At 40.0% G+C, this 16,963-nt stretch overlaps 1 protein-coding gene and 1 pseudogene across 1 annotated transcript; both read right to left on the bottom strand.

Moving 5' to 3' along the window:
* Positions 1–239: 239 nt before the first annotated feature.
* LOC143875844 (methyl jasmonate esterase 1-like) lies at positions 240–3,193 on the bottom strand. Its single transcript, XM_077377434.1, has 3 exons — positions 2,724–3,193; positions 883–1,014; positions 240–802 (listed from the first exon to the last, which is right to left on the bottom strand). The coding sequence occupies exons 1-3, from the start codon at positions 3,087–3,089 to the stop codon at positions 521–523; spliced, it is 780 nt and encodes a 259-aa protein (XP_077233549.1). The 5' UTR covers positions 3,090–3,193; the 3' UTR covers positions 240–520.
* A 6,538-nt stretch (positions 3,194–9,731) lies between these two features.
* Positions 9,732–16,877, bottom strand: LOC143875641 (methyl jasmonate esterase 1-like; annotated as a pseudogene).
* Between the last annotated feature and the right edge of the window lie 86 nt (positions 16,878–16,963).

Raw genomic sequence — 16,963 nt, 5'->3', positions numbered from 1 at the left:
CTGTAGCGAGAAACTTTCCCCAGAGAATAATGCCTAAAAATTAGGATGAATTCTTAAAATAGTTGTTGAAATTACTGAAGAACAGTACAATTCTGATTTTTAGGCTAAAAAAACAAAAAATCACTCTAAAAGAAGGTTAAAGATCGCACTCCAAGCTTACCAAAAACTCAGCTTACCTTCCTGAGAGTAGTTTCCTGAACTTTGGAAGCCCAGCCAATCACCCCCTAAGAGTACCCAAATGCTCCTAAAACTCTGATGATCATGCTTTATTGAAGATGATTAAAAACTTAAAGAACAAATCGATGTGACCAACATTTGATCCTATGACATTCAAAACATTAATAGATCTAGCAGTAAGATTGTTCGTGATTGGGCAAACCTAGATTCATCATTATGATCCATAGCATTCATCTAATGGGTCCATTCATGGAGATGCCACAGCATAAAAGTTTAACACAGAGACTATAGACTATCCTGACCACATTGGAAGGAGAACTACTAACAACATGATCAGACAACATCAAGCATACTTCTCTGCAATTTCTAGTAGACAGAGACTAAGCTCTCGGGGCTTTGAGAGCATGACCATATGATCTGACCGTTCGATCTCTTTCACCTCCTTGACCGGGCTATTCTTGATAATCCAACGCTGGAAATCTATATTCATCAACTTATCTTCCTCGCATACAATGTAAACTCGACCAACCGATCCATAATTCTCTTGTGAGAGCATACTTTCATTCGATATGTCATCTACGTACGTACTTGATGGTCTGACTAACATGGTAGCTAATGTATGATCCTGTGAATACAATATGTTCATGAATGACAGTGTTTATAATTAAGAATAGTAAAGAAAAATAGCAAGTTTAAGTATATAACCTTAGGTTGGCAGTTCTGATACAGCTTGGATGATAAGAAGTTGGGCCCAAAGAGAACTGAAGTTGGTGGGCTCTCTGCCCCTCGATCAAAGGTAAATCGGCAATCCATGGGAGAATCAAGTCTCCGTAAGAACTAGTCATAATCAAATGATTATAAAAAATAAATTAAGTTGTGGGTGTAAAAAGTAATATATGTGTTGAACTATAAATAATTAAATATAGGAATGATAGATACAAGGGCACCCTTGCATAAAGAGCCACAAAAGGGCCCTTCATTGGATCCACATCATTTTCAGTTGCTTTTTAAAATTGGTTGAAAAAGTAAAATCAGTTACATTTGATGACGTGGATCCAATTAAGAGCCCTTTTGCGGCACTTTATGCAAGGGTGCCCTTGTATCTATCATTCCTCTATTTAAATAACACCAACTCTATAGTTTAAACTTTTAGAGTAATTGGTTGTTTCACCTGGTATAGAGCTATTGCCTCAAGGTTGGTTCGGTCTGTTGGGGATTCCAAGCAAAAGCAAAGATCCCACTTCGGAAAAGTGAGTAGATGTGGATGGGCTTATAAGGACCTGAGCACCCTTCCCTTAACTGCTAGCTTTTAAGGATGAGTTCTACCCGGGTCTCAACAAGTGCTATCAGAGCCAGGGTGTGGTAATGCCAGTGCACCTTCGAGGATGGTGAAATTCTCGGATAAGATCTTGTTATCCCCGGTGTAGCTTCGAGGATGGTGAAATTCCCTCGGAGAAGATCTTATAGTTGCCATGTTGCCCCCGCATTGAGGGGCGAGATTGTCCACGTTGCTTCCGCGTGGAAGGGGAGAGATTATTGAGGGTTACACGCAAAAGCAAAGATCCCACATCGGAAAAGTGAGTGGATGTGGACGGGCTTATAAGAACCTGGGTACTCTCCCCTTAACGGCTAGTTTTTAAGGGTGAGTTCTACCTAGGTTTCAATAGGTGGTATCAGAGCCTAGGCATGGAACCCCGGTGCACCTTCGAGGCTCGGAGAAGATCCCAATAAACCTAGTGTACCTTCGAGGATGGTGAAATTCCCTCGGAGAAGATCTCGTAGTTCCCATGTTGCTTCTGCATTGAAGGGCGAGATTGTCCGCGTTGCTTCCACGTGGAAGGGGGGATTGTTGGGTGTTCCACGCAAAAGCAAAGATCCCACATCATAAAATTGAGTGGATGTGGATGGGCTTATAACAGCTAGCTTTTAAGGGTGAGTCCTACCTGGGTCCCAACATATGGTCATGGGTTCAAAACTGAACAACTCCTCGGTATTAAAAATCCATGAGCACTGCCAACTCAAAAGAGGGGCGCACACGTGAGGGGAAGTGTTGAAGTATAAATGATCAAATAGCACAAACTCTAAGGCCCTGTTTGTTTTAGATTATGAAATTCGATTGTCAGCCCTAAACAATAGGTTTTGGAATTACAATCGGTTGTAATAATCTGAAACGAACTAGGCCTAAGGCTCTGTTTTTTTTTTTGGATTATGAAAACCGATTGTGAGTCCAAAACCGATTATTTGACTCAAAATAACTTTTCATTTTGAGCACAATAATCATTTTTAAACTCACAATCAGTTTTCTTAATCCAAAACAAACAGGGCCTAAAAGCTTAAGCTTTTGGAGTAATTGGCCGTTCCACAATATGGCTCTCCATAGAGTCATCCGTTAATTTTCATCTCATTTCCTCTTCAACCATGTATTAAAATGGCTTATTATGGTAGATTGAAGTTTAATCTAGTAAAGAAGAAAAAACCCATGAGACTCATGTTTTCTTTGATAGAAAAAGAACTATAGAGTTAAGACTATACTGAATCACAAGTACCTCTTCTACAATGGTGGATGGTGGGAACACAAGACTTGGCATCACGGCTGTGACGAAGATGGCTACAGAGATTTTCCCAGGGAACCTCTCCATGGCTAGAGAGAGACCAACACCGCCGAAGCTGTGACCGACGAGAAGTACTGTTTCCTGCGGTGAGAGCGATTCCATGATCTCCATCAAAGGGTGGAAGTATTCATGAACTGAGTCGACCTCACCGAGTTGCTTCATGTTCGTCCCTGAGGCAGCAAGATCCGGTGCCGTGACCTGGTGTCCTGCTGATGTTAACAGTGTTGCAAGCTTATACCAACACCAGGCTCCATGCCCCGCTCCATGCACTAGAATAAAATGCTTCTTCATTCCCATCATCTTCTTCTTCTTCTCCTTTCTTATTTCCTTTTTGTTGGGTTTTTGGTTGTGTTTCTTGGATTGGCAGTAGTCTTACGTGGACCAATTGGCAATGCCACCCGAACGAAATTATTGAAAATTAAGACTTTGCTACCAGTCCAAAATCTGGTAAAAGTATTTGGCCGATGATTTACTCGCACCCACTGTAGGATAATTCGCACTCTTGTAAGGGGAATTGAAGTAAAAAAAACGTGAAAAGTCAGCCACAATTCAAGCTAAAAGTGATGCGTATTATCCTATAGGGGTGCGAATTTATCATCTTCCAAGTGTTAGGCTTGTCAATAGTTCTTGATATGGTAATGGCCATAATGACCGAGCCCACAACGGGTGGGGAGCTCTAACGTTTCCAAAAACGTTATGGAGGAAAGGGGGCTAACGACAATCAAGAATAAAGGCATGAAATCATGTTGGAAAGATATGCCTTCTCAAAAAGGAAAACCCTCAAGCATTAACCGTGTAACTCACCAACTCCCTTTCCATTTCAAATCTTCTTCTTCGTTCGTAAAATCCCAATATTTCTTAGGCAAAAACACCCTGGCCCAACTAAAGGACAGAGGGGACCCTTTACCAAGCAATACAAAAGGGTCCTGAAGGAAAGAGAGATAAAAAACTGGGAGTTCCTCCTTCACTTTTTTTCATATATGGGTAAGTTTAAACACGTTTTGGTAAGCTTAAAACCAAGTTGTTTAGTTTATGGTCAATTGGACCTAGCCCACAAGCCGATCTAATGGCTAGGATCATTGCCAATGCCACCTTAGGTTAGATAAAAACCTAATATAAGTCCAACCAAATGTCATTGAGAACAACTTGATTGGTTGATCTGTGGCTCTTGATCTATCAAGCCTCATTTAGGACCAGGACCACGTGGATCGCCCCATGATGTTCTATAAGATCAATGGTCTCCATTTAACATGTTCCAAAAATTGTGTTTGTGATATTGCTCTGACAATGACTTCTTGAAGGGCCATCACATGGAAAGGGACCAAGCCACCAAGCCACATTTATGAGGCCCGTTTTGTAGCGATGCTATTTCCCCTTCCACAGAGAAGGTTGCGTGCAAGTTGAGCAAAAAAAATATAATAAGACACACAATCAAAGATTCCAAATCACTCATTTGTCGGGCCCTCAAAGTCTTTTCCAATCAAAATCATTCATTTGTCGGGCCCTCAAAATCTTTCCCATATCCTAACCCATGTTTATACGTGGAGGTTTAAAAATGGACAGCACCATATAGAAACTACCACAGATCGAAGGGTTAGAATCATCTTGGGTTCCTACGGAGTTGATTTTTCAGTTCAGGAGATCTCTCTCTCTCTCTCTCTCTCTCTCTCTCTCTCTCTCTCTCTCTTCACGTTTCAACCTCTTACATATTTACTTTAGCTGAATTTGGCCGGATTTTAGTTTGTTATTGAAAAAGCGAAGGCATTTTATTCCCTGTTTCCCTCTTTGGCTTTGTAGGACAGTCCCAATATTTTCCCTATTCACAGCATAGATTCCACCATTGTTTAAGGTGCAGTGAAACCCAAGAGAGGTCTTCCCATTTAAAGGTCCTAATAATTAGGTCGGCTAAGAAAAAATCACGAGAGCTCCATTCATTTAGAAGTACACCCCCTAAATGAATGTACACCCCCTTTCAGGGTCTTCTCCTACCAAGCAAAGTATATATAAGGAGAAAGCCATTTTGGGCTTGCTTTTTCAAGAGATCCACCACTCCCTTTAGATTTTTCACTAAGGGACATGTAGTCATCAGTCATGCATAGAATGCCAAGTACTGTTCTGTTGAGTAATTATATGGTGTAAGCCCGTGTAGTCCAGTATTTTTCAAAAAGTATTGCACGACTTATACCATAAGATGATCCAAACCGTCCATTTGGTGGGCCAAAGCATAAATAAGTTGTGCCCAAAAAACTCACCTCTCTCTCTCTCTCTCTCTCTCTCTCTCTCTCTCTCTCTCTCTCTCTCTCTCTCTCTCTCTATATATATATATATATATATATATATATATATATATATATATATTAGCATAAGAGAAAATGAGAGAATTTTGTCCATTTAATACGTCAATGTGGATGATTTTTACCGTTTTTTACCCTCTCCACATATCTGTACATACTATCTATGTTAGGGTAAAAAAGGTATGAATGTTCGGAATTATTTGCAAAATCTGTGGCATTAACACCTCGCTGATAATTTTGAATCTTGATTTGCTAGCCACCTTCTCCAAATGCTATGTCTCGCTCATCCTTTGCAATTGTATGTATTCAGAGATTTGTCTTATTAGATGTGATGAAAAACTGCATGAAAATACTATTTCTTGAAAGGCTGCTAGCAATAATACGTAAAGAAGCTAGAAATAATAATCATTATGTAGTAAAGTTTGGGAGGGAAATTACGGATAATGGGTACCTGGATATGACAATTACGGAAAAAAACTACAAAGAATAGGTATCAAAATATGACAATTACGAAAAAACTACTTTTCCTTATTAATTTTTTGAGGATATTACGAATTCCGCACACCTATAAAAATATTTACAAATTCCGGACACCTTCAGACGAACAACAGATTATGGAAACCTCTATAGATTTGAGGGCTAGGATCAGCCTATGGAAATGATTTTACGGGTACAACCTATTGATGTTGTTTTCCATTACATGGATGGTTTGGATCAACCTATGATGTGGTCCGTACAGTTCTTTGTCGGCCCGTGCATCGCACGGGGTTTTTTACTAGTGTGTGTGTGTTTATATATATATATATATATATATATATATATATATATATATATATATATATATATATATATATAGAGAGAGAGAGAGAGAGAAGTGAAGCTACCCAGTCGTGTAGCCAAGTTAGCTACACCACAATGCTTAGTTAGTGTGGGCCGTCCGATGAAACCCATCTCAGCCTTTAATTTAAAAAAAATAAAAGCGCTGGAAAACGAAAAGTGAGAGGAAAACCCAAACCCACCATTTTCTCCACCGTCCGACAGAAATAACGAAGGAGAAAACGAAGAGCGAGAGGAAAACCCAAACCCACCCTTTTTTCTCCACCGTCCGACAGAAATAACGAAGGAGAAAACGAAGAGCAAGAGGAAAACTCAAACCCATCCTTTTTTCTCCACCGTCCGACAGAAATAACGAAAGAGAAAGCTTCAGAGAGGTAGAAAAACCCAAACCCATCATTTCTTCTCCACCGTCCGACAGAAAGAACGAAGGAGAAAGCTTCAGAGAGGTAGAAAAACCCAAACCCACCCTTTTTTCTCCACCGTCCGACAGAAAGAGCAAAGCTCAGCCTTTAATTTTAAAAAGAATAAAAGCGTTAGAAAAAACCCAAACCCACCCTTTTTTCTCCACTGACAGAAAGGGCAAGGGGTTTGGGTTTTTTTGCTTCTTCTGTGTAAGAGGAAAACGAAGAGCAAGAGGAAAACGAAGAAACCCATCTCAGCCTTTCGTTTTAAAACCCTTTTTTCTCTACCGACAGAAAGAGCAAGGGGTTTGGGTTTTTTTGCTTCTTCTGTGTAAGAGAAAAACGAAGAGCAAGAGGAAAACGAAGAAACCCATCTCAGCCTTTCATTTTAAAACCCTTTTTTCTCCACCGACAGAAAGAGCAAGGGGTTTGGGTTTTTTTGCTTCTTCTGTGTAAGAGGAAAACGAAGAGCAAGAGGAAAACGAAGAAAACTTCCAACGAAAGAGGAGAAAACCTCCAAAGAAGAAGGTACGGTCCTCACTTTTCTACTTTTTTAAAGCTTTCTCCTTGGGGTTTTTTTTTCTTCTTAGGGTTTTCTTTCAATAAATGTATTATTCTACACCTCTGAAGCATTTTTTTTCCCAATTGTTTTTTGCTTCTTCTGTGTAGCAAAGCAAATTTATTTTTTTTTTTGGTTTTGTATCTTAAACCTTAAAAGGCTTCAGATCTAGTAGAAAATGGGAAGTAAATGGAGGAAAGCAAAAATTGCTCTAGGGCTAAATCTCTGTGTTTATGTTCCTGGAACAATTGCTGATGCTTTGTCGGAATCTGACGCCGCCGGGAGGTTTTCCGACGACACTACGGTTTTTCCAGTGACCGTTTGGATGGGTTTTTTGAGTTAAAAGTATCTTTGACCACTGGGGTTGTTACGTGCATGTCGGCCCACATGGCTTTCTCCTCAATGCCGAATGGCATACCCCAAAATTGGTGTTTTTTTGTGGAAATGGAATGGGAGCGGCATTTGAAATGACTCAAGATTCCCATTCAACTGCCCGAGGCATTGGAGAGGATGTTTCAGGGCAAAAAAAATAGTAAATGTGAAAAAAAAAAACAACCATGGCCACAACCACCATCGTCTCTCGCGAGAACTCCTCCCCCTTCCCCTCACCAGCGAAGCCGACGAGCAAAAAGAGGAAGGCCAGCCCGGTAAGTTTGGTTTTTCGGTTTTAAGAGGATGGCTGTTATTCTGTATATGTGGACTTTATGGATGTAGATGTAGTAGTGTTGCTTTCCGTACTGTTGTTGTTGAGCCTTTCTCAGTTATGTAGTTATTTTTAATTGTATTTGTGCAGGTTAATGGCGAAAAAAAAGTTCTATGTGGTTTTTAAGGGAAGGCAGGTAGGTGTATATGACACTTGGCAACACTGTCATGTTCAAATTAATGGGTTTAGTGAAGCGTGCTTTCGTTCCTATACGAGTAGGGAGGAGGCAGAAGCTGACCTTAATGCGTTTTTCCACGGCATTAGTGGGCCTAGCAAAGATAGGAAAGAAGAGACCAACATTCCCGGGGATTCTCAAGCCTCAACAAGTTTTGTTGTAACCAGTTCCTCTTCCACTTAGGTTTTACTGTGATGTTTGTTACTATGCTTTCCAATTACCGCAGTTTACAGTGGAAGAACATCGCCTTTGAAGGACTGCTTTGTTCTTGCATCAGCTGAGTGTAGCATGTTTATTTCTCTGATCTTAGGTATTGTATTGGCTTGGTTTATGTACATTTAAACTTTATGATCGTAGTCACGGATCTTATTTTGCATCGTGGGTTGTAATTGATGAATGTAATCAAACAGTAGGATGTGCTTTTTGTTCTTAGTATGTTTTGTAATCAAACTCTCGAGGAGTATAAGTGCATCTGAATGAACTAGATCAAATAGGTCATCTGATCTTTCATCTGAATAAGAGTAATCACAGAGTCTGATATTTAGGATCACCCTGTGGAGGCCGATTTATACTGCGGCCCAACAAATGAACGGTTTGGATCTTCAAGTGATTTCTTCCTTGAAATATACATAACATGAATAAACATGTTGAACTCATTTTGTTCTCAATTCAAATACATGTGAACTGTTATCATAAAACAGCAAAAGCTGATCGCCAACAAATATGCCCGATTAGATTAAATTAACACAGAAAGTAAACATTAACTTAATGTGTAATCAAGACCGTTGATCATATAGATACATCAGGAGAAGACTCACATGGTATAGATCTCATGCCAGATTGGCATCTTATACGTACGATAAAGAAGTAAAAAAACAACGGTGTGGATAGGATCATCTAATCAATGTGTTCCCAATGGAAATTACAGTCTCCGTCAGATCAACGGACCTGATCAGCTGATGGAAGCAACAAATAATTGGTTTTATTGATAATTAAAGGATATAGGTATTAGATTAATTATGATTAAAGAAAGCCTCTTATCTTAGTCTTATGAATTAAATAAGGGAAAGCTGATGGAAGCAACAAATATTTGGTTTTATTGATACGAATAGGTTTTAGGGACTATTCTTTATCATTAATAAATCATTACCATTTGACAAAAAAATAAGGTTTTAGAGTCTAAAATTCAATATTTCGTGATTTGAAGATTTCTAGGAATGGCATCAACGATTTTGATACTGACACTACTCACTTGGTTTTACACTTTTTAATACATGTTTTTGGCCCCTTTTCCTAAGTTTTGCTCTTGGTTCATGCATATAGAGTTTTAGCTTTTTGTGTATTGTCACTCTATATCAGGTACCATAGTTGTCAGAGGTTTTGATTTGGGTTTTATCATGTAGAATAGACTGAAGCAAGGCTTTTGCTTTAATGAAAGAGACGACACATAGTTTTGAAATTTCTCATCACTTACCTGTTAAAAGGCAAAGACAAGATAAAGGTCAATGGGTCTTTACATGTGTAAACCCTTCCAAGTTGAACAGATTCTGTATATGCTAGAGTTGAAAAATCATTGAAGATTCGTGTGGTGACCATGGGAAATGATTTGTATACCACATACACAGCCTTTCTTTTGAAGGTGTGTCCCCTCTTCTCTGGGCTCCTTTGTTTGTTTGCTCTTACATCTCATTCGAAACTTTAACAGACTATGAGAAGGGTTCTGAACGAGAAGGGGTGCACCAAGCTAAACGGGGTGGTGTGATAAAATTAGAGGCATTCGCTCCCCCTCCTCTTTGGGGACTTTGGGAGAGAGCTATGAGTCCATTTCCTCACTCCCACTAGACTAGAACATTGACAACTTAATCTCGGATAAGGATTAAATAACTAACTCTAACAGCTTAAGCTTTGAAGTAATTGGATCTTAATATCAGTTCCAAACCCATGTGATCGAAACAACCAATTACTCCAAAAGCTTAAGTTGTCAGAGGCATGTAACGCCAAAAATCTATATCAACAGAAGCACTACTACCAGAAAAGAATATCTCTGATTTTGAGAGGTTTACATCTAGGCCCGAGCAAGATTTGAAATTTTTGATGCAAGAGAGTAAACATCTCGCAGCGACCATTGAAGCATCGACAAAGAACATTACATCATCTACAAAAAACAAGTGAGTAATAGAAATATTTGCTCTTTTAAAAGGGGGTAGGAAGGTTTCCCTTAGCAATTTCGGAATTTATGATGCATGAGAGCATCTCCATAACGAAACAGAATAGCAGGGGAGACAGTGGATCTCCCTGTCTAAGCCCATTAGAGGAGTTGAAGAAGCCTCTAGGGGAACCATTTAAAAGAATGGAGAAAGAAGGAGTAGATATACATTGGTATACCCATCGGCATCAAATATCGTTGAACCCCATTCTGGCCATGAATTCAATGAGGGAGTCCCATTTTACACTGTCAAAAGCCTTTCTAAGATCCATCTTAATACACATGGATTTGAGTTTTGAATTTTTCTGAAAATTGTGACAAAGATCATGGGAAAGGAGGATGTTGTCATGAATGAGTCTTCCTTTGATGAAAGCAGATTGGGTTGGGCTAATGATTTTGTCCATTAGAGGTTTTAAACGGTTAGCCAAGCCAACAGTTTCGTGATTGTTTTGTAGACGAATTACATAAAGAAATGGGGTGAAACTTATCAGGGGAGGAGGCATCAGGGCTTTTGGGGATCAAGGCAATGAAGGTAGTGTTTACCTCAGGGAGAAGTTTGCCTGACTTGAAGAAATGCTGAATGGCTTTTTCAGTATCTTTGCCTATAAGATACCAAATTTTTTTAAAAAACTCTCCATTGAATCCGTCGGGGCCAGGGGCTTTGTTACCATTCTGAGCGAAGACTGCAGTCTTAATTTCATCAGAGATAAAGGGTCTTGAAAGGTGGGAAGAGTCCTCTAAACTTATCTTATATCTTGGGCTAGGAATCTGATCATTTGATTTAACAATATTGGCATGGGAGTTCAGCAGGGACTGGAAGAACTCCACCAGAATGGCAGAAATTCTGTTTTGGTCAGTAGATATCTCCCCATCCACATCTTGCATCCCTTGAATGGTATTCTGGTTACGCCTGGAGTTGAGAGCAGAGTGAAAGAATTTAGTGTTAGAGTCACCCAGATTCAGCCACTGGATTCTCGATTTTTGTCTGTACAGAGCCTCCTCCTTTAGAGCTATAGAAGCGTAGTTCAACATAGCCTGATTGATTTCTGATCTGAGATTGGTTGCCGCAGGATTTGCCACCAAAGCAATTTGAGCATTCTCTAGCTTTTGCCTGAGGATAGGGGCCTCAATGTCAATGCGTCCAAAGACATTGGCATTCCACTGTTTTATGTAATTTTTGACCTCCCTAAGCTTTTGCACTAGGATGTACATGGGATTCCCTTTGAATTTTGTACTCCAAGCTCTCTCTACGAGCTCGAAGAGGGAGGGTTCGTCAAGCCATGCATTTATGAATTTAAATGGCTTTTTACCTTCACCAATGTGAGGCTTGAGCTGAACTATAATTGGGGAGTGATCAGATAACCATGGAGCTCTGTAATCCGCAAAAGAGGAGGGAAATTCACATAACCATTCGATATTAACAAGCACGTGACCCAAACGCCTCCATTTAATTTCGCTGTCTTGAACGTTGTTGTGCCAGGATAAGAGTTGCCCAACCGATTTAAGATCAGCAAGGGAGCAAGTGTCAATGCATTGGTTAAAATCATTCAAATCTGAGTGTATGGGGCCAGCTACTCCTAGCCTTTCATCAGTGAATCTTGTTGTGTTGAAGTCTCCGATCACAATCCAGGGAATGTCAATATTCTGAGAAAGATCCACGAGATCCGCCCATAGGGAGTGTCTTTCATGGCCTTTGTTCCGAGCGTAGACAGCAATGAGGAGGAAGTGAGCTTGGGTTTGGAGATGATGAACATCAGCATGAACAAATTGGGCAAAGTCAGCGAGAATATTGACATGAAACTGAAGAGGGTTCCAGATAATCCAAATTCGACCTCTAGCAGAGTGATGGTAGTTCGTATGTACATTCCAGTTTTCATTGATATCCTGAGCACATTGGGTAAGCATAGGTTCAAAAACTTTAGTTTCAAGTAAACAGAATATGGGTAGATTATGGGATTGAATTAACTTTTGGATACCCCCCCTTTTGGTATGAGAGCCGATCCCCCTAATGTTCCATGCTGCTAGATTTGACATGAGAGATCGGGAGATGGAGGTATTGCAGTGGTTGAGGGGTCTGTAGGTTCAGAAAAGGGCTCAATATCCACTTCTTGGAGGAGTTCATAAGGATTAGAGAGTTCAATGCTATTAGCAGGAACAGATGAGGCAGGATATGTGGTATGAAGTCTCTTTTCTCTTGTAGATTTGCTGGAGAGGAGGCAACTGTCTTCAGGGGGCACCACCCGTGCTATGAATCAGGTAAAAATGTTCTAGTGGGCCACTTAAAAAAATTCCAAGGTATTTGCTAGGAAATTTCGAAGCTGGCTTTTGCATGTAAGAGAACAGCCACACTTTTTGACAGATTTTGTCATATTCATTTAATTTATCAGAGGTGACTTTTCTCACATGCAAAAGCTCGCCGCGATATGGCTCTCTGCCAAATTGCCTAGCAAATCCCAAATTCCAATGTCTAGCAACTTTATAGTTTTCATTAAAAAAAAAAAAACTTATTTTGAAAAGTAATTATAGCGGAAAAATTCCAATAATATGGTTGGCCCAACCCATAAAAAATGAGGTGTAAAATTGTGGGCCATGGTTTGGGTGGAGATGGTAGGGCCACACCCAATCAAAACATGAGGCTTAAAGTTAAAATAGTGGTTCCACCCAAGAGTGTAAAATGATGCCCCTGCTATATGCATGGATTTTTGTATGCACAGGCTTATTGTAGGAGGCTGATAAATTCACCCCCTTCCAGAATAAAATCACCCCCGTTTACCGGACCAGACGCCAAAACCACTTCACCGCCCCGTTTCTTTCACGTTTTGTTCTTGTAATTTCTTCACAGTTGGATATTTGGAGCTTATCTTCTATGTTAACCTAAAATGTACAATTTTCCATCCTTCTCATGAATTCTGGGTCAATCTCGAAAAGGAATACCAAAGTATTTCTGTGTGGCTCTCAACAAGCATTTCTTTTGCTGACGAAAACCCCTATTGAGGTGGCTATAATAATAACTTGAAATCTGAGATCTTGGGAGAAGAAAAACTAGTCACAGATCTTGAAGAAATCTGGGTTTGGGGCTTTGGTTTCCAGAAACATGGCTTAAATTGCAGAAGCTCGTTTTGAAACCAATGATTTGGAAGCGGGCTTCCTGCCGAAGAAGCTCAAAGGGTGTTGAAGTATAAATCAATAAGGGTTTTGCTAACTAGTGCATGTTAAGGTGCATTGGAAATATAATTTTATACACGTTTCTAATAAAAAAAAAGTCTTAAAACATTTGTGAAAATCTCAAAACAATCTCACCAATCTCCAATATCTCAAAAATTCTATAAACGTGTAGAATTATGTTTCCAATGCACCTTAACAAGTGCCCTTAATGTTAGCAAACCCCAAAAATTAAATAACACCAACTCTAATAGCTTAAGCTATTGGAGTAATCAGTTGTTTAACATGATATCAATGCTATTGCCTCACAGGTGGGTCTTGGGTTCAAAATCCAACAGCTCTTTGATATTAAAAATCTCCTCTTGCGTGTCGGGCCAACCCAAAAAAGAGGAGATTAAATAAGACTTTATATGGTGGACAGTCCTGCACGCATGTGCAGCCCAATACAGTGGGACCACATTGTTTAGTGGGACCACATTGTTTGGGTGATCAAAATGATTCATTTGGTAGCCCTAACGTCGATGGGATATGCCCAGAAAATCTTCTCAATAGGATGATCCTAACTGTCCGAATTGTAGAGGTAGAGGTTTAAAATGGATGGCACAGTATAGAAACCTCTAGGGATCGGAGGGTTAGGATCATCCAATAGAGAAGATTTTTTGGACAAACCCAATCTACATCAGGACCCACCAAATGAATGTCTTGGATCATCCAAACAATGTGGGCCCATTCACCCACTGTATTTTTGGGCTGCACGTGCGTGCACGACTGTCCTAGGACAAAAATTTTACTGGCAACCAAACGGAGCTAAAGGTTAAAGAATACCGGAATGCTCTTAAAACCCTGATGATCATGCTTTATTAATGATGATTAAAAGGTTAAAGAACAAATCAATGTGACGAACATTTGATCCCATGTCATTCAAAACATGAAAAGATCTAGCAGTAAGACTATTCGTGATTAGGTAGACCTAGATACTTCATTATGATCCAGAGTGTTTGTTACGTGCCTATAAGACTATTCGTGATTAGGTAGACCTAGATACTTCATTATGATCCAGAGTGTTTGTTACGTGCCTAATCGGGTGTAACACAAACAAAGAAAAATAAAAGATAGAATAGAGAAGGGGATGGTAGATTCAAGGCAACCGAACCTCCTAACGGCTCAATTTGAGACGAGCCATTACTCTCCTAGAAACACAGTTTCCGTTGTAAATTTCTCTTTACTTTATTAATGATAAACTCAATCTTTTTTTGAAAGGGATAAACTCAATCTTTTAATACACGTTTTCTAATACTTGGAGATTAGAATATCTAAAAGATAAGTAGAAATGAGAGAAATAAGGAAACTAACATTAACCACAACTAAATAAAATAATCAAAATGCCTAAAAAGTAGGAGATTTATTTGTGGGGAGATTTGCGGCCGTTATTAGAAAATCCGCATTCTTGCACGTATCATTCCTCCCCCTTAGAAATAACCTTGTCCTCAAGGTTGGATTATCAGAGTAAATACTTTATTCCACCGGAATCCTAATTCTTATTGGGTACAATTTTGTTGAACGCCGTAATTGCCGCCATGCCTTCATGTTCTTCATAAATAATGAGCACAATCTTTCGAATCCCACTTTCGAAATCAGTTGGTGGAAGAAAATATGATTTTTCATAGCGTCTCTTCGAAGCAATGGAATGATCGAATTGGTCGATAAAATCAAAATGAGCCTCGGCATGGTGTAAATGGCAGTTCTGATACAGCTTGGATGACATGTAGATGGGCCCAAGGACAACTGAAGTTGGTGGGCTCTCTGGCCCTTGATCGAAGGTAAATCGGCAATCCATGGGAGAATCAAGTGTCCGGAAGAACTATTGTCATAATGAAATGATTATAAATAGTAAAAAAGTTGTGGGTGCAAACAAAAATATATGTGTTGAACTATAAATGAAACAATTACACCAACTAAACGTCTTAAACTTTTGGAGTAATTCATTGTTTCACATGGTACAGAGCTATTGCCTCAAGGCTGGTCTTGTCTGTTGGGGGTTCCATGCAAAAGCAAAGATCCCACATCGGAAAAGTGAGTAGATGTGGATGGGCTAATAAGGACTTGGGCATCCTCCCCTTAATGACTAGCTTTTAAGGGTGGGTTCTACCCGGGTCTCATCAAGTGGTATCAAAGTCGGGGCGTGGTAATCCCGGTGCACCTTCGAGGACGGTGAAATTCTCGGAGGAGATCTTGGTAACCCCAGTGTAGCTTTGAGGATGGTGAAATTCCTTCTGAGAAGATCTTGTAGTTCCTATGTTGCTCTCGCATGGAGGGGCAAGATTGTCCACATTGCTTCCGCGTGGAGCATGAGATTGCTGGGGATTTTACTCAAAAGCAAAGATCTGACATTGGAAAAGTGAGTGGATGTGGATGGGCATATAAGAACCTAGGCATCCACCCCTTAACAACTAGCTTTTATGGGTGGGTTCTACCCATGTCTCAACAAGTGGTATCAGAGCCTACGGGTGGAACCCGGTGCACCCTCAAGGACGGTGAAATTACCTCAGAGAAGATCACGGTAAACCTGGTGTACCTTCGAAGATGGTGAAATTCCCTTGGAGAAGATCTCGTAGTTCCCACGTTGCTTCCGCGTGGAAGGGCAAGATTGTCCATGTTGCTTCCATGTGGAGGGGGAGATTGTTGGGTGTTCCACACAAAGCAAAGATCCGACATCAGAAGAGTGAGTGGATGTGGATGGGCATATAAGGACGGGCATCCTCCTCTTGACGAATAGCTTTTAAGTGTGAGTCCTACCTGGGTCCTAACATGGTAATGGGTTCAAAGCTCAACAACTCTTTGATAGTAAAATTCCATGCACACCGCCAACCCAAAAGAGGGGCCCACATGTGAGGGGAAGTGTTGAAGTATAAATGATCAAATGGCACAAACACTAGGGCTCTGTTTGTTTTAGATTATGAAATCCAATTGTCAGCCCTAAACCTATTATTGGACTCAAATTTAAATGTAATTTTGAGTCCAACAATAGGTTTTGGAATTACAATCGATTGTAATAATATTAAACGAACAAGGCCTAAGGCTTGTTTGTTTTGGATTATTTAAACCGATTGTGTCCAAAACCGATTATTTGACTCAAAATTACTTTTAATTTTCAGCACAATAATCATTTTTGGACTCATAGTCAGTTTTCTTAATCCAAAACAAACAGGACCTAAAAGCTTAAGCTTTCGGAGTCATTTTCATCTCATTTCCTCTTCAACCATGCATGTAAATGACTTTATTATGGTAGATTGAAGTTTAATCTAGTAAAGAAAAAAAAAACCATTAGACTCATGTTTTCTTTGGTACAAAAGATAGAGAACTTTAGACTATATTGACTCACAAGTACCTCTTCTATAATGTTGGATGATGGGAACACAGGACTCGGCATCGCGGCGGTGATGAAGATGGCAACAGAGATTTTCCCAGGGAACCTCTCCATCGCTAGAGAGAGACCAACACCGCCGAAGCTATGACCGATGAGAAGTACTGTTTCTTGTGGTGGGAGCGATTCCATGATCTCCATCAAAGGGTGGAAGTATTCATGAACCGAGTTGACCTCACCAAGTTGCTTCATGTTCTTCCCTGAGGCAGCAAGATCTGGTGCCGTGACCCGGTGTCCTGCTGATGTCAACAATGTTGCAAGCTTATATCAACACCAGGCTCCATGGCCCGCTCCATGCACTAAAATAAAATGCTTCTGCGTTTCCATCTTCTTCTTCTGACAAATTTGAGAGAATTTCTATTATTCTTGGATACCATACAATTAGCCCTAATGAGTGATTATATAGAACACTC

This window comes from Tasmannia lanceolata, unplaced genomic scaffold (assembly GCF_043159265.1).
Source record: "Tasmannia lanceolata isolate RefF3 unplaced genomic scaffold, GAP_Taslan_0.1 ptg000004l, whole genome shotgun sequence".
Classification (NCBI taxonomy): domain Eukaryota; kingdom Viridiplantae; phylum Streptophyta; class Magnoliopsida; order Canellales; family Winteraceae; genus Tasmannia; species Tasmannia lanceolata.
Note: the sequence above shows the minus strand (reverse complement) of the source record. Positions and strands in the feature narration are given on the sequence as shown.

What these genes read in the sequence shown, in the direction of transcription:
- LOC143875844 (XM_077377434.1), bottom strand. Translation starts at nt 3,089, where the DNA reads ATGATGGGAATGAAGAAGCATTTTATTCTAGTGCATGGAGCGGGGCAT. An exon ending in CATCCACCATTGTAGAAGAG is followed by an intron (nt 1,015 to 2,723) that starts GTACTTGTGATT and finishes GATTATGACTAG; the next exon opens with TTCTTACGGAGACTTGATTC. An exon ending in ATCAGAACTGCCAACCTAAG is followed by an intron (nt 803 to 882) that starts GTTATATACTTA and finishes TTGTATTCACAG; the next exon opens with GATCATACATTAGCTACCAT.